An 18,131-nucleotide genomic window follows, 5' to 3' on the forward strand; every position below is an offset into this window, starting at 1 on the left:
CTCCCAGAATTCCCGAGCCAGCCACGCTGAGGGGAAAGGGAGAGGTTTCCAAGCTGAGCCATGCTGGCTCAGGAATTCTGGGAGTTGAAGTCCACGAGTCATAAAAGAGCCAAGGTTTCCTTCCCCTGCACTAGATAGTATAGGGCTCTTCAAACTTGGCCCTTTTATGACACGTGGACTTCAACTCCCAGAATTCCTGAGCCAGCATGAGGGAACTATGGCCCCCTCATGACTCGTGGACTTCAATTCCCAGAATTCCTCAGCCAGCATGAGGGAACTATGGCCCCCTCATGACTCGTGGACTTCAACTCCCAGAATTCCTGAGCCAGCCTGGCTCAGCTTGGAAACCTCTCCCTTTTCCCTCAGCATGGCTAGCTCAGGAATTCTGGGAGTTGAAGTCCATGAGTCATAAAAGAGCCAAGGTTGCCTACCCCTACTTTAGGCAATTTGGCGCCATACAGATAAAGGCACTAGAATACTGGCAGTCTTTGACTTATCCCCACAATTGAGCCCAAGGTTTATGTCATTAAGTGAATTTCGCTCCATTTGACAGCATTTCTTGTCACAGTTATTGGCACATGCACTTAACATCCGTATTACAACTGCAGTGAATCACTACCTAGAACTAAGGAGAAACTTCCTGACAGTGAGAACCATTAACCAATGGAACCACCTGCCTCCAGAAGCGGTGAATGCTCCAACACTGGAAGTTTTTAAGAAGAGACTGGACAGCCATCTGTCTGAAATGGTGTAGGGTTTCCTGCCTGAGCAAGGGGTTGGACTAGATGACCTCCATGGTCCCGCCCAACATCATCATCATCATTATTATTATTATTATTACTACTACTATTATTACAATTGTTAAAAGTTAGTAATGTGGTTTTTAAGCATATTTGGCTTCCCCGTTGACTTTGCTTGTCAGAAGTTTGCAAATGGTGATCACATCACACACACACACACACACACACAACCATCAAAAATATGAATCAGTTGCTAAGCGTCTGAATTTTGATCATGTGATCATGGGGCTGCTGCAACGGTCCTAACTGTGAAAAAGTGTCATAAATCATTTTTTTTCGTTGTCACTTTGAACGCTCACTTGAATGAATGATTGTTAAGCCAAGGACTACCTGTCGTGTTTCTCCACCTTGGCGACAGGAAGATGGGTGGACTTCGACTCCCAGAATTCAATTCTGGCTGGCTGGCTGGAGAATTGAATTCTGGGAGTTGAAGTCCACACAAGTTGCCAAGGCTGAGACTGCCCTGGCATCTAAGGCAATGTGTTGCTCAGAACTGGATACAGGATTCCAGGTAGCACTTGACCCAAGGAGAATAAAATAAAGAAATTACTTACTGGGATCCTTCTAAAATCATCAAAAAAGCCAACACAGTGCTAGGCTGCATTAACAGAGGGATAGAATCAAGATCACGTGAAGTATTAATACCACTTTACAAGGCCTTGGTAAGGCCACACTTGGAATACGGCATCCAGTTTTGGTCACCGCGATGTAAAAAAGATGTTGAGACTCTAGAAAGAGTACCGAGAAGAGCAACAAAGATAATTAGGGGACTGGAGGATAAAGCATATAAGGAACAGCTGCTGGAGTTGGGTATGTCCAGTTTAATGAAGAGAAGGACAAGGGGGGAAATGATAGCAGTATTCCAATATCTCAGGGGCTGCCACAAAGAAGAGGGAGTCAAGCTATTCTCCAAGGTGCCTGAGGGCAGGACAAGAAGCAACGGATGGAAACTCATCAAGGAGAGAAGCAACCTAGAATTAAGGAGAAACTTCCTGACAGTGAGAACCATTAACCAGTGGAACAACCTGCCTCCAGAAGTGGTGAATGCGCCAACACTGGAAGTTTTTAAGAAGAGACTGGACAGCCATTTGACCGAAATGGTATAGGGTTTCCTGCCTGAGCAGGGGGTTGGACTAGATGACCTCCAAGGTCCCTTCCAACTTTATCATCATCATCATCATCATTATTATTATTAAAATCTTATTTGTGTCTTGTGCAGACATAGCATGCTGCTGAGTGGACACCAGGTTTTAGAACACCTGTTCGCACATCCTTTTTACCTGCATTGAGAAATCATTATACTGGCTTAAGTACAGAATTGACTTTTTTTCTTTCTCCGGCTTTGATGTAATTTTGCCATTCTACTTTATATGAGCCAGGGAGGTTTACAAGATAATATAACATCTCCCAAACAGAATGAGGCACAGATAACTAAATGTTTCTCTCTCTCTCTCTCTCTCTCACACACACACACATACACACACCTATCGAGGTTTTATTTTTATTGTTTTTGCAATAAAGGATGGTGAGAAATGCTGGTTATTTGCACAAACATGTCTGTCACCATGACTATTACTATGATAATTAAAGGCCCTGTCAAAATTTGGCTTGGCTTCCACATCCAACAAAGAAAACATGTTGAAAAATGAAAACACGATCACGTTGGGTGCGAAGTACAAGCCTGAAGGATCAAAGGACTTGATCTCACCTAAAGCTCCTTCTCATCCTATTTCTCCCTAATCTTTGCTGGCAAACAAACATGGGGAGGAAAGGCAGGGTCAAACTATAAAAATTCTACGGCTGCATTCAAAACAGAAAGGTCTTTGGCCGTGTTGAAAGAAAAATCCTCATCGGGGTCCAGTCCAAGCTGGGAATAAGCAAAATGGAGACTGCTTTTTAAAGAAGGTTGCAGTTTATTGAGGAGCAGAGCCAGACAGAAAGGTGGCTGTGGAGATGGGAGTGGTGGGTTTTTATACCCTATGGAGCAGTGGTTCTCAACCTGTGGGCCGGGACCCCATTTGGGGTCGAACGACCATTTCATGGGGGTCGCCAAACAACGCAGTCCGCCATTTTCCCCCCCCCTTTCCCTTAGCTGTACTACTCCCTTTTATTCTATTGGCTTTTGAAAGCCAATAGAATAGACTCTCTTGAATAGAGTCTAATTCTATTGGCTTTCAAAAGCCAATAGGAATTGTCCAGGCTGTCTCTGCCCTGCTGAGCCCGCCAAAAGTCCCACTCTGCAAACGGTGCTGCACCAGTTGAGAAGTCCTCGACTTACGACCGGTTGAGAAGTCCTTGACTTATGACCGGTTGGGGGTCGTGGCATTAAAAAGGTTGAGAACCACTGCTCTGGAGCCTTTTGTTTGGAGTTGTTCCTGTGGCATGAACTTTGACCGAAGTCTGAGTGTGCCTTTCTGTTATTCTGAGGGTGGTGGGTTAATCCTATTATGTCCCAAAGGTCATATTCTGCTTCCCTGGGGATGTGGCTGATGACTATGTCCTGTGTAGCAACACAAATTTGGGGACGGGGGGGCTTGCAGTCGTAAGTCGAGGACTATGGGTAGTTCCACCCCCATCCTGACTTTTCAAAGAAAGAAGGAGCTATGCCAATGTTTATTCCAGCTTCAGCAAGGCTCTCCAAAGATTGATCCCTACCAGATGGCACTTTTGCATAAATATATATATATATACACCTCAGACTGTAGGTGATTTACAAGAGATGGGGTTAGGAGGCAGATGTTTTACTGCTCTTAGCCACTTAAGTATTTCTTTCTAGAACTCAACAACGGCAGGTTTTTGCAGGTTTGAACCTGTATGAAGTAAAGAGTTTGGGCAAATTCGACAGATGTTTAACTGGCACTACCATATGGGCCCTGCTATATGTAAATAACCAGGAGAGAACAATGCTAGTTTCCAACCGACTAAATCAGGGGTCTTCTGTTCTATCCCAGCCAATTGCCATCCTTGTTAAAGGCACAAGGACCAAACCCCTTTTGATAAAATAGGCTGAAGACTTTTAAACAAAACAAACCCCTTTTAATATGGGTGACAAACCTGTCAAATAGTCCAAAACACAAACAGCAAAACTTAAGTCCAAAGGAAGGAAATAATCCACAGGAAACACAATGCAAACAGAAGAGTAGTCACAAGCAAGACAAACAGACCAGGATTCCAAGAAGCACTTTGCAAACGGTTGCCTTCAGCCACCAGCACCGCCCACACCTCCTCTTTTTATACAGCAGTCCCAAGACGTTGCCTCTCATTGCCTTCTCCTTTTACTCTGGAGTTGCCGTATTGACTGCTGCTGATTTACTCTCGCTAATTGACGACGTGTGCGAGCATCAGTTAGCAAGTCCATCAGGTGTGAGTCCTCCGAGTCTGACTCCTTCTCCTCACACAGCTGAGCTTCATCAGGAACACGACTGGAGGGCCCAGGCTCTACATCAAACCGTGAGTCCTGTAATTCATCAGAGCCTCCCTCTGCTCCGGATGGCCCTTCAAATGCCTCCTCCACCTCCTCCTCCGATTCCTCAGACTCCGCTGTTGGGAGCACAGGCTGGCACGGAAGCACAACATCTTCAAACCTGGCCACTTTTAAGACTTGTGGACTTCAACTCCCAGAATTCCTCAGCCAGCACAACCCAAACTCGTCTATCAGCGATTGGCCTAAAGCTGCTTTCGCGCCTAAGGCAAAACTAGAATTCAGTCTCCTGGTTTCTAGTCGGGCACCTTCACCACTACACGCAAAGGGTTCTGTCGTCCAATTTCTGCCAAGCAATCCGACATCTTTTCTCCATTCTTCTTTGTTCTAGAATAGGGGTGGGGCATCCTAGAGCAGTAGTCTTCAAGCTCGGCCACTTTGAGACTTGTGGACTTCCAACTCCCAGGATTCCTCAGCTAGCCCTGAGGCTGAGGAATCTTGGGAGGTGAAGTCCACAAGTCTTAAAGTGGCCAAGTTTGAAGACCACTGCACTAAATCTTACTCAGGTTGCCTTGAGTTATAACCCTTCATTTGACGTTATAACAGCACAGAGAAGAGCGAGTTACGACTGTTTTTCACACTAGGACAGTTGCAGAAATCCCTCCCCCAGTCACCTGGTCAAGATTCAGAGGCAGAACCACGTGACTTTTCCAGTGCTGATCTAACTTGGAACGGTCACTAAATGAAGTGTTTGTCCTTGACTTGCAATCCTTTGTTTACTGCAGTGGTTCTCAACCTGTGGGTTGGGACCCCATTTGGAGTCGAACGACCATTTCACGGGGGTCGCCAAACAATGCAGTCCGCCATTTTTTCCCCCTTTTCCTTAGCTGTGCTACTCCCTTTTATTCTATTGGCTTTTGAAAGCCAATAGAATAGACTCTCTTGAACAGAGTCTAATTCTATTGGCTTTCAAAAGCCAATTGGAATTGTCCAGGCTGTCTCTGCCCTGCTGAGTCCACCAAAAGTCCCATTCTGCAAACGGTGCTGCACCAGTTGAGTAGTCCTCGACATATGACTGGTTGAGTAGTCCTTGACTTACGACCGGTTGGGGGGTCACAGCATTAAAAAGGTTGAGAACCACTGGTTTAGTGACTGTTCCAAGTTAACAACGGCACTGGAAAAAGGTGACTAATGGCCATTTTCCACACTTGCCATCTCTGTGGCCTCCCTGTGGCCACGTGGTCAAAAATCAGACGCCTGGCAACGGGTTCATACTTATGACCGTCGTGGTTTCCCAAGGTCACGTGATCACCTTTTGCCAAGCAAAATCAATGGGGAGGCCAGATTCACTTAACAACGGGGTTACAACTTATCAACGGCAGTGACTCACTTAAGAACGGTGGTAAGAAAGGTCATCAAATGGGGGAAAAGTCACTTAACAACGGAAATGTTGGGCTTGAATGTGGTCGTAGGTTGAGGACTACCTGTACCTACATCATAGCTGTAAGCATAACAAATTAAAAAAAAAAGTTTAAGCAGATTCCCCTTGTTGAAATGTACTGTGATATATAATAATAATAATAATAATAATAATAATAATAATAATAATAATAATAATAATAATAATAATAATATACTACAAGGAGGAGAAATTGAAAAGTGGCTAACAACTGGGAAAACCTACCTAATAATGAAAAATCCAGCAAAAGGGGCAACACCAGGTAACTACAGGCCAATTACCTGCTTACCAACAACTTTCAAATTACTAACTGGTGTGGTAGCTGATGCAGTACAACCGCATCTAGTTGAAAACAATCTCTTTCCACCTGAGCAGAAAGGAAACCGCCCCAATAGCAGAGGAACAAAAGATCAACTCCTAATAGACAAAATGATCTTGGAAAACTGCAAGAGAAGGAAGACCAACCTGAATGTGGCATGGATTGACTACAAAAAGGCATTTGACTCTCTGCCACGTGATTGGATAATAAAGTGCCTAGAAATAACAGGAGTCAGTAGAAACATCAGAAAATTTGTGCAAAGATCGATGGCACAATGGAAGACACAGTTGCAGATCAATGGTGAGAGGCTGGGAGAGGTTAATATCAAGAGAGGAATAGTTCAAGGAGATTCATTATCACCATTACTATTTGTTATTGCACTGTTTCCTCTGTCAACAATACTGAATAACTCAGGACATGGCTATCAAACATCAAAAACATCTGCTAGAATATCCCACCTCCTTTACATGGATGATCTGAAGCTGTATGGAAAAACATCATCTGAAATAGAATCGCTGCTCAACACTGTCCGTATATATAGCAAGATATTGTAATGGAGTTTGGCTTGGACAAATGTGCCACACTTACTATCAAACAAGGAAAAATAGTGAAAACTGAAGGAATCAAGATGCCCCACGAAAATAACATTAAGAGTCTGGATGAGGAAGAATACTACAAATACTTGGGTATCCTTCAAGCTGACAACATCGAGCACACTGAAGTCAAGAAAAAGATTAGAGGTGAATACATCAAGAGAGTGAAGAAGATCTTAAAATCCAAACTCAATGGAGGAAATACCATCAAGGCAATCAACACCTGGGCAATCCCAGTCATTAGGTACACAGCTGGAATAGTGGACTGGACTCAAGCCGAACTAAAAGCAATGGATAGGCAGACCAGAAAAATAATGACAATGAATCATGCCCTTCATCCATGCAGTGACATTGATAGACTTTATCTACCAAGGCAAATAGGTGGGAGTGGAATGCTACAAGTACATCAGATGGTTGAAGAAGAAAAAATGGCTTTGGAAGAATATCTGAAGAAGAATGATGAAGATGCACTGAAATTAGTATATCAGGAAGGCTTACTAACTACTGGAGAGACCAAACTGGCCTACAAGAAAGACCAAATGAAGAACAGAATAGAGGCATGGGAAGACAAAGCACTACATGGCCAATACATTAAAAAAATAGCTGGGAAAGCAGATAATAATAAAACCTGACAATGGCTAAGAGCAGGAAAATTGAAGAAAGAGACCGAGGGACTAATTCTGGCTGCACAAGACCAAGCCTTAAGGACAAATGCATACAAAGTCAAAATTGAGAAGACAGCAACAGACAGTAAGTGCCGCCTATGCAAAGAAGCTGAAGAAACAGTGGACCACTTGGTAAGCTGTTGCAAGAAGATTGCACAGACTGATTACAAGCAGCGGCATGACAAAGTAGCAACAATGGTGCAGTGGAAGATCTGCAAAAAATATCATTTGCCTGTAAGCAAAAACTGGTGGGATCATAAAATAGAGAAAGTCATAGAAAATGATTAAATTAAACTGCTCTGGGACTTCAGAATTCAAACAGACAAGCACCTGCAACATAACACCCCAGACTTAACAATTGTCGATAAGAAAGACAAAAAAGTCTGGATAGTGGATGTGGCAGTGCCTGGAGATAGCAGAATAGAAGAGAAAGAACTGGAGAGATAACAAAATACAAAGACCTACAAATAGAAATAGAAAGACTGTGGCAAAAGCAAGCAAGGGTAGTACCAATAGTCATAGGCTCCTTGGGTGCAATCCCAAAACAACTGGAGCACCACTTGAACACCATTGGCATTGACAAATTCGCTATTAGTCAATTGCAAAAGGCAGCCTTATTAGGAACTGCTTCCATCCTGCGACGATATCTGTAATACCATCAAACATCCACATCTGCCTATCCAGGTCCTGGGTAAGGACTCGATAGGTAGACAAAATGCCAAATCCAGTCTGAACATCTGGCTGACTGTGCGATGATTGATAATAATAATAATATAGTAATAAGTTGGAAAGGACCTTGGAGGTCATCTAGTCCAACCCCCTGCTCAGGCAAGAAACCCTACACCATTTTGGACAAATGGCTGACCAGTCTCTTCTTAAAAACTTCCAGTGTTGGAGCATTCACCGCTTCTGGAGGCAGGTTGTTCCACTGGTTAATTGTTCCCACTGTCAGGAAGTTTCTCCTTAGTTCTAGGTTGCTTCTCTCCTTGGTCAGTTTCTAATAGCTAGCAGAGAAAATTGGTATGTACTGTGAAAATTCTGGCAATTGTAGCCCAACACAATTATAGAGGGCTAATTGATACACTGGAATATCCATCCAATATAAACATACTCCCAAAAGATTATTTTTATGTAATAAGGCTCCAGTGGGTAGAAGGTGCCATATACCCATTGGAACCTTACTACGCAAAAATAGCCTTTCTGGCATAAAATGGGAATCCTTCCCAGTAAATGTGCTTAGGAGTACAGATTTCCTTTATATGTCACAGGCTTCCCTTTAATCCACAGCTTGTTTTCACCTTTGTTTGACAGTTCTGCTTTGTTTGGCTCTTTGGCTGCTCACCGGATCGAATAAGACATGACTTATTTGATTTTGCCTATTGTGAACAGGTGGATTAAGGGATGAAACTCTTTTATTTTTGTTCGCTAAGTGAAGGTGAAGAGATCAGGGAACTGTTTATACTTGTGAGAAGTCACTTTCTGGGGGGGGGGGAGGAAAGTTCTTTTTATAGATATTTTTTCTTGCATTTCCCCCCTCTTCTGGCTTGTGTAATCTTTTTTCATTGTTCTACTCCACGCTTGCCATAAAAAAACTTGTTTTTAAAAACGTGTGACAAAAATCCGTCGATTAAATCGGTTTGACAACAAAGGGATCTGCACCCCCCCTTTTTCTAGACCAGCTGGACCGTGTGGAATTAATTCCACTCAGTGACCACTTGTTCTGTGTTGACCTGTCGTGTTGCGCCCAAGAGATTACATCCAGCAATTAGCCACATGACAGATGATATAACTTGGAAGCACAAAGACTGCTGATGCCCGACAAATGAATGAGGCACAAGGCTCGCTGCCCATCTGCTTGCTCTTGCACATCTCCCTAGCTGAACCACATCTGTAGTAGGCTGGCAGACACGTGAAAAAAAAAAAGGGGGGGGGTCTGGCTTATTTATAACAAGCCGCTTCTGCTCAAAAACACACACGGCGTGACGTGTGACGTGCGTGAGGCCGAGCCCGCACCTGGTTATGCCGTGACCGGGCACGCTGCACAGCCATGTGGTTTCCTCTCCACAATATCCACCCCCCCCTTCTCCATTAAACAGTAAGGCTCACTTGAGTCTACAGGATGCCTCGTTAAAAGCAGATTTATACTAAATATAGAGAAATAAAATACCGGCGGGAAAACTGGCTACTGGAAGCCAGAGGAGAGCGTGGGCCTTTCCTTGTTATTTGGCAAACTTATCCAGGTAGTCCTCAACTTACAACCTAATTGTGGAAAAAGCTCATCGGCCGCTTTTTCAATGCCGTTGTAATTTTCAACAGTCACTAAAAGAACTGCCGTAAGTCGAGGATTACCTGGATTTAAAGAGGACCATCCAAGGTTCCAATAAAACTTGAAATAATGAAAAAGGGAGAATCTTGATCCAAAGTCCAGGTAGTCCTTGACTTATGGTCACAAAATTTATGTTGCTAAGCAAGGCAGCTAAATGATTTTGGCCCCATTTTATGATTTTTCTGGCCGTAGTTGTTAAACTAATAACACGGATGTCAAGTGACCTAAAAGACAAGTTGGAGACAAACTGTTGAACACTTTGTGTGGCCATTAGAAGTTGAAAATGATGTGATGACATCGTCAATAAACATGACGGGGTCCTTGGCGCTCTCTGAGCTTGGTGGGTTTTCTTGCAGACGTTTCATTGCCAAACTAGGTAACGTTATCAGTGCTACATAAACATTACACCGAGCGAACCGACGGTGGGACTCAACAGCTTTCTATTTCTTCATCCAGAACAGTCCTTACCTCTGGGAGGGCATGACTAACAAGAAATGGGTAATGAGCAGCCTAAGATGTTTTTGCCTCGGGGGACTATCAGGATCCAAAGACTTATTCAGATATTATCTAAGGCAGAGTTCCCCAACTTTTCCGGCTAGGTAGCTGGAGAGGGGGTAAAGAATGGTTTTGTGGGAGGGGTAGGCGCGTGCATGCATAAGCACCCGTTGCTCACGCAAGTGGGGCCGAGAGCACCTGTGACACTTGCGCAAATGAGGCCCTGAGTGCCTGCAATACTCGTGTGAATGGGGCCACAGGGGTCTGCAATGCTCACTTTGAGAGGAAGCAAGTAAATTTCATTTTTAATGTGGGCCATTGTGCCCACAGGGAAAAAAATACAATAAAGGTTATCTACCTATCTACCTACCTACCATCTATCTATCTACAATCAATCATTTATCTATCTATCTATCTATCTATCTATCTATCTATCTATCTATCTATCTATCTATCTATCTATCTATCTATCATCAATCAATCATATATCTATCTATCTATCTATCATCAATCAATCATCTATCTATCTATCTACAATCAGTCATTTATCTATCATTATCTATCATTATCTATCTATCTATCATCAATCAATCATCTATCTATCTATCTATCTACAATCAATCATTTATCTATCATTATCTATCTATTTATCTATCATCAATCAATCATCAATCAATCATCTATCTATCTATCTATCTATCTATCTATCTATCTATCTATCTATCTATCTATCTATCTATCTATGTGGGGCTGTGTGTGTGCACCAGCCAGCCACTCACGCAGCCCGGTTGCGAATAGGCCACGGACCGGTTGTGGGCTATGGCCCAGGGGTTGGGGACCCCTGATCTAAGGGTATTACTTAGCTTCTCACTACATTTTGAAAATTACACCTTGAGGGCCACTAAATTCGGAGCCAACAAAAACCAATGTTGCATATATACTCCACGCACTAAAGATGCTACTGTAAAGAGGCCCTATGTTACTCAACCACGGCCTCTTGAAGATGCGTGGGCCTCCACTCCCAGAATCCCCCAGCCAGCACAACTGGCCTAGAAATGGGAAGATTTTAAGTCCTGCTCTAGTCAGCTGGATTGACTTTGGGTCAGTCTCTCTTTCTCAGCCTAAGCCCCTCAAAGGAGCACTGTTGTGGGGATAAGTAAGAAATAGGAATACAGTATTAGTATATTCACTGCAGGGGGATAGTACTATCTCTTCGGTTTCTCAACCTTGACAATTTTAAGGCATGTGGACTTCAACTCCCAGAATTCCACAGCCAGCAATGCTGGCTGTGGAATTCTGGGAGTTGAAGTCCACATGCCTTAAAATTGTCAAGGTTGAGAAGCACTGGTTTAGGACTTACCCGCTTCTTCCAAGCAGCGACACCCCCCTTGTAAACCCATCACTTTTCTGAAGAGTAGGGGCACTTCTACATGTGTTGGCTGTCTCTCACCCACCCACCCCCTCTAAAAAAAATCTTTATTCCTCCAATTTAGCTAGGTTTGTTCCCTTGGCCTCCTAAGAGAGAGAGAGCAAGTTTGCCTGGTTAAGATACCAGACTACACGCAGATCATGAGTTCGGGTCCTGCCTTAGGCATGAAGGCCTTCTCCCCCCCCCCTCTCTCAGCCCAACCCACCTCACAGGGCTGAGGGGAAAAATAATTCACAGCGGGATGACAACACTGTACCTCTCTCTTCAATTAGCAATGCTTAAGGACTTGTCTGCTTCTTCCAAGTGCATCCATCCCTATTTCTGCATAGCTGGGGCACTTGTACACCTGTTTGCTTGTCCCCCCCCCCATATACCCCTCTAACCTAGCTAGGCTGCTGGGGCTTGGGTTCTTCCCTTACCTAGCTGGGTCATGAAATGTCTGCAAGAGAGTCACCATGCTCAGAGAACACACCGAGAATCCACAGTCTTTCTCCTCCTCCATGCAACCCCACTCCTTTCTAGCACCAAAGATATCTAGTGGGTCATGAAACGTTTGCAAGAGAAACCCCAAGCTCAGAGACCACCAAGGACCCAAAGTTGTCCTCCCCCTCCCCCACCAACACCCCATTCCTTTCTAGCACTGATGAGATTACTGCTAACATCCAGCTCAAGAATCCAAAATAAAACTCCAGGTTCGTTCCATCTTACTCTTTTTATTGAATGCACTGAGGTCGAAGCAAAGCTTAACTCTGAGGTTCCAACCCCAATTCATAGAGCAGGGGTCTTCAAATGTGGCCCTTTTCCGACTTGTGGACTTCAACTCCCAGAATTCCTCAGCCAGCGTGCACGCCGGCTGAGGAATTCTGGGAGTTGAAGTCCACAAGTCAGAAAAGGGCCACGTTTGAAGACCCCTGTCATAGAGTTAATCATTTTCCCAGCCAAACCCCCAACGTCTTCCGTAGTCCAGGGCTCCCATTGTATCACTTTTAGGATATGGCAACATCCGAGGACCACCAGTCGCCTAGCGAGGTGTCAAAAACTTGACAAAAAAAAAGTGATGAAGTACAGGTAGTCCTCGACTTACAACAGTTTGCTTAGTGACTGTTCGAAGTTACAATGGCTCTGAAAAAAGTGCCCCCCAAGCCACAGCCGAGCAAGACACCTACTTGCCCACCTGGTGGCGCTCTCCCTCCTCTCTGAGGTTTTCATTGTTGTGAGCATTTCTGTTGAGGATTGGCAGCGGGGGGGGGGGAGGTGTTTGGTTTTTATTCTCCCCCCCCCCGTCTGCTGGGTGGTTGCAGCAGGTTTTGGTTACTTCACATGACTCTGGGACAATGTGACCGTCATAAATAGGAATCAGTTGCCAAGCATCTGAACGTAAATCACAAGACCCTGGAGAGGCTGCAACATTCCAGCTGAATGGCGCTTCTTCTGGGCTCAGCAGAAGTGCCAGAATCAGTGCCGAGCTTCAGCTGGAGCCTGGCGCTGATCCTGGGGCTTCCGCTGAGCCCTGACAGCCCTGCAGCTCCAGCCGTCTCTCGCTCAAGCTTGTGCGGTGCTTCCACCAGTTCAACTCATTCCCCTCCTCCGCTACCATTTTTCTAGGATGGTCGTGTAGCACCTGCCAGGTGCCAATGTACCACAAGTGGTACCCGTACCACTGGTTTAAAAGCCCTGCCGTAGTCCATATAAACAGGTTCACTTTGTTATGGGAACAATCTGCTTCAAATCCACACCTCTTTTGGTGTCCTTGACAAGGCTTCAGGCTCTCCCGGGTCTTCAGCTAAATTGTAAAAGTTTCGTTTCTCCATCTAACCCACTTGAAAGTAACACCTCCCTCCTTACTCAAGTTGAAATGCCGAGGCACATAACTGCCAAAGTTTCATCTGTGGGTCATGAAACGTATGCAAGAGAACCACCAAGCTCAGAGAGCCTCCAACGGATGCCACAGTCCCTTTCCTCCTACTCCTCCCTGCTTACCCCACTCCCTTCTCGCACTGATGATGTTACCTAATTGGGTCCGGAATGTTTGCAAGAAAAGCACCAAGCTCAGAGTGCACCAAGGACCCCACAGTCCTCCCCCTCCCCACTCCCTTCTAGCATTGGTATTACCTAGTTGGGTAATACACCGTCTGCAGGAAAACCACCAAGCTCAGAAAGCACCATGAACCCCTCAATCTTTTTCCTCCTCCTCCTCCTTCCTCCAATCTCACTCCCTTTTAGCAATGATGCTGTTCCCTAGTTAGGTCCCGAAATGTCTGCAAAAAACCCCACCCAGCTCAGAGACCCCCAAGGACCCCACCGTCCTTTTCCTCCTCCTCGCCCTGATGCTGTTCCCTAGCCAGGTCCCGAAACGTCTGCAAGAGAGCCACCCAGCTCAGAGACCCCCAAGTCCTCCTCCTCCTCCTCACCCTGATGCTGTTCCCTAGTTAGGTCCCGAAACGTCTGCAAGGGAGCCACCCAGCTCAGAGAGACCCCCAAGTCCTCCTCCTCCTCCTCACCCTGATGCTGTTCCCTAGTTAGGTCCCGAAACGTCTGCAAGGGAGCCACCCAGCTCAGAGAGACCCCCAAGGACCCCACAGTCCTCCTCCTCCTTCCTCCAACCCCCCCCAACCTTCTAGTATTGATGCTGTTACCTAGTTAGGTCCCGAAACATCTGCAAAAAAACCACTCAGCTCAGAGAGCCCCCAAGGACCCCACAGTCCTTTTCCTCCTCTCACTTCTCCTAGCCCTGATGCTGTTCCTTAGCTGGGCCCTGAAACGTCTGCAAAAAAACCACCCAGCTCAGAGAGCACCCAGGACCCCAGTCTTCCTCCTCCTCCTTCTAGCCCTAACGCTGTTCCGTAGCCGGGCCCCGAAACGTCTGCAAGGGAACTACCCACCTCAGAGAGTCCCCAAGGACCCCACAATCCTTTTCCTCCTCCTCCTCCTCCTCCTGATGCTGTTCCCTACCTGGGCCCTGAAACGTCTGCAAAAAAACCACCCAGCTCAGAGAGCACCCAGGACCCCAGTCTTCCTCCTCCTCCTTCTAGCCCTAACGCTGTTCCCTAGCCGGGCCCCGAAACGTCTGCAAGAGAGCCACCCAGCTCAGACCCCCAAGGACCCCACAGTCCTTTTCCTCCTCCTCCTAGCCCTGATGCTGTTCCCTAGCCAAGTCCCGAAACGTCTGCAAGAGAGCACTGAGCTCAGAGACCCCCAAGTCCTCCTCCTCCTCCCTGATGCTGTTCCCTAGCAGGACCCTGAAACGTCTGCAAGAGAGCCACCCAGCTCAGAGAGACCCCCAAGGACCCCACAGTCCTCCTCCCTCCATCCCCCCCACCTTTCTAGTATTGATGCTGTTCCCTAGCCGGGCCCCCGAAACGTCTGCAAGGGAACCACCCAGTCAGAGAGCACCCAGGACCCCACCATCCTTTTCCTCCTCCTCTTCCTCCTTGTCCTAACGCTGTTCCCTAGCCGGGCCCCAAAACGTCTGCAAGAGAGCCACCCAGCTCAGAGAGGCCCCCAAGGACCCCACAGTCCTCCTCCTCCCCTGATGCTGTTCCCTAGCTGGGCCCTGAAACGTCTGCAAAAGAGTCACCCAGCTCAGAGACCCCCAAGGACCCCACAGTGCTCCTCCTCCCCCTCCTCCTGATGCTGTTCCCTAGCCGGGCCCCGAAACGTCTGCAAGGGAACCACCCAGCTCAGAGAGCACCCAGGACCCCACCGTCCTTTTCCTCCTCCTCTTCCTCCTTGCCCTAACGCTGTTCCCTACCCGGGCCCCAAAACGTCTGCAATAGAGCCACCAGCTCAGAGACCCCCAAGGACCCCACAGTCCTTTTCTTCCTCCTCCTCCTGATGTTGTTCCCTAGCCGGGCCCCGAAACGTCTGCAAGGGAGCCACCCAGCTCAGAAAGACCCTCAAGGACCCCACAGTCCTCCTCCTCCTCCCCCCTCATGCTGTTCCCTAGCCGGGCCCCGAAACGTCTGCAAGGGAGCAACCCAGCTCAGAGACCCCCAAGGACCCCACAGTCCTCCTCCTCCCCTGATGCTGTTCCCTAGCCGGGCCCTGAAACGTCTGCAAAAGAGTCACCCAGCTCAGAGACCCCCAAGGACCCCACAGTCCTCCTCCTCCCCCTCCCCCAATGCTGTTCCCTAGCCGGGCCCCGAAACATCTGCAAGGGAGCCACCCAGCTCAGAAAGACCCTCAAGGACCCCATAGTCCTCCTCCTCCCCCTGATGCTGTTCCCTAGCCGGGCCCCGAAACGTCTGCAAAAAAACCACCCAGCTCAGAGAGACCCCCAAGGACCCCACAGTCCTCCCCCTCCCCGATGCTGTTCCCTAGCCAGGCCCCGAAACGTCTGCAAGGGAACCACCCAGCTCAGAGAGCACCCAGGACCCCACCGTCCTTTTCCTCCTCCTCTTCCTCCTCCTAACGCTGTTCCCTACCCGGGCCCCAAAACGTCTGCAATAGAGCCACCAGCTCAGAGACCCCAAGGACCCCACAGTCCTCCTCCTCCTCCCCCCTCATGTGTTCCCTAGCCGGGCCCCGAAACGTCTGCAAGGGAGCAACCCAGCTCAGAGACCCCCAAGGACCCCACAGTCCTCCTCCTCCCCTGATGCTGTTCCCTAGCCGGGCCCTGAAACGTCTGCAAAAGAGTCACCCAGCTCAGAGACCCCCAAGGACCCCACAGTCCTCCTCCTCCCCCTCCCCCAATGCTGTTCCCTAGCCGGGCCCCGAAACATCTGCAAGGGAGCCACCCAGCTCAGAAAGACCCTCAAGGACCCCACAGTCCTCCTCCTCCTCCCCCCCACCGATGCTGTTCCCTAGCCGGGCCCCGAAACGTCTGCAAAAAAACCACCCAGCTCAGAGAGACCCCCAAGGACCCCACAGTCCTCCCCCTCCCCGATGCTGTTCCCTAGCCAGGCCCCGAAACGTCTGCAAGGGAACCACCCAGCTCAGAGAGCACCCAGGACCCCACCGTCCTTTTCCTCCTCCTCTTCCTCCTTGCCCTAACGCTGTTCCCTACCCGGGCCCCAAAACGTCTGCAATAGAGCCACCAGCTCAGAGACCCCCAAGGACCCCACAGTCCTTTTCTTCCTCCTCCTCCTGATGTTGTTCCCTAGCCGGGCCCCGAAACGTCTGCAAGGGAGCCACCCAGCTCAGAGAGACCCCCAAGGACCCCACAGTCCTCCTCCTCCCCTGATGCTGTTCCCTAGCCGGGCCCTGAAACGTCTGCAAAAGAGTCACCCAGCTCAGAGACCCCCAAGGACCCCACAGTCCTCCTCCTCCCCCTCCCCCAATGCTGTTCCCTAGCCGGGCCCCGAAACATCTGCAAGGGAGCCACCCAGCTCAGAAAGACCCTCAAGGACCCCATAGTCCTCCTCCTCCCCCTGATGCTGTTCCCTAGCCGGGCCCCGAAACGTCTGCAAGGGAGCCACCCAGCTCAGAGAGACCCCCAAGCACAGCCCCCCCCACCAAAGCTACCTCCTCCATCTTCCTGGCCTCAGCAGCGGGCCCTCCATGAAGGCGCCGTGCGGACGCCCCGACACGTGTCCTCCCCCGTTGTGCGTGTGTGCGTATACACGTGAGTATGAGAGCGTGTCCAGACGACCCCCCCCCAGCCTCACCTTTGAGCGAGGTCTCGACCAGGCGCAGGTAGAGCGCGCTCTGCTTGTTGCCGTGGCTCATGCGCTGCCCGAGCCCGTCGCGCTGCAGGACGCACTCCTCGAAGCGCACCACGTTGGGGTGGTGGCGGCGCAGGCTGGTCAGGGCCCAGAACTCGGTCAGGGCCAGCTCCACGTTCTCCGGCGCGTCGCAGCGCAGCCGCTTGACGGCCCGCCGGGCGCCGCTCCGGCCCGACACCGCCTCGTAGACCACGCCGTAGGCCCCGCGCCCGATCTCCGACACCAGGCGGTAGCGCGGCGGCGGAGGGGAGGCTTTTCCCGCCGCCGAGGCCTGGCTCGGCCGGCCTTCCATGGCGGAAGCCGCGGCGGCCCTCAGAGGCGGCGGCGGCGGCGGCGGCCGCTGGCGCTCGGCGCGCCTCAGGCGCCGCTCGGGCAGCCTTTCTGTCCCTCGGCGGCCACCGTCGCCGCCCGTTGCCATGGCAGCGCCGCGGCGGGGCCTAGCTGCCGCCGCCGCCGCCGCCTTTTTGGCCGACGTGGTCGGAGTCTCCGCGGGCGGGGAGCGCCCCTCTTCATCCCGCCCGCCCCGCCGGACCGGGGCTCGACGAAGGCTCACGTTCGCTGCTTTTCCGCCTCCCTCGCTCACTCGCTCGCTTCCTCAGCCGCCCCCGGCTGCGGGAAGGCCGGAGGACGGTAGTCGCCGAGCGGCTGAGGCGAAAAGGGAGCCGAGAGGGAGGGTAGAAAAAGCGCGCCTTGTCTTCTCCTTTAAAATGCGCCCAGCCAATCGGCGCTGCCGCCCGCCGAAAGGGGCGGGAGAGAGCGGATTGAACTATTTTTCCCGAAAGGAAAGGGGGGAAAAAAAAGAAATCATGAAATTCCCGCCCCACCTTAAGAGGTCTCGCCTCTTAAGTGGGGGGAGGGGGGGGGAATTTGACCTCCCTGACCTGGAAAACTATTATCAGGCCATAGTATTATTATGGGTAAGGGACTGGATATTACTAAAGAACAGGAGATTATTCTGTCT

At 49.1% G+C, this 18,131-nt stretch overlaps 1 protein-coding gene across 1 annotated transcript in view; it reads right to left on the bottom strand.

Annotated features, from left to right (window-relative positions):
* Positions 1-17,848, bottom strand: part of STK35 (serine/threonine kinase 35) — a 34,401-nt gene extending 16,553 nt beyond the window's left edge. The window contains exon 1 of the mRNA XM_039326945.1: positions 17,114-17,848. Coding sequence (XP_039182879.1) covers positions 17,114-17,588 — 475 coding nt within the window. The 5' untranslated portion in view covers positions 17,589-17,848. The remainder of the gene's footprint in view (positions 1-17,113) is intronic.
* Positions 17,849-18,131: the final 283 nt, after the last annotated feature.

This window comes from Crotalus tigris, unplaced genomic scaffold (assembly GCF_016545835.1).
Source record: "Crotalus tigris isolate CLP2741 ecotype Arizona unplaced genomic scaffold, ASM1654583v1 scf7180000024347.1601321, whole genome shotgun sequence".
NCBI classification, from domain to species: Eukaryota; Metazoa; Chordata; class Lepidosauria; order Squamata; family Viperidae; genus Crotalus; species Crotalus tigris.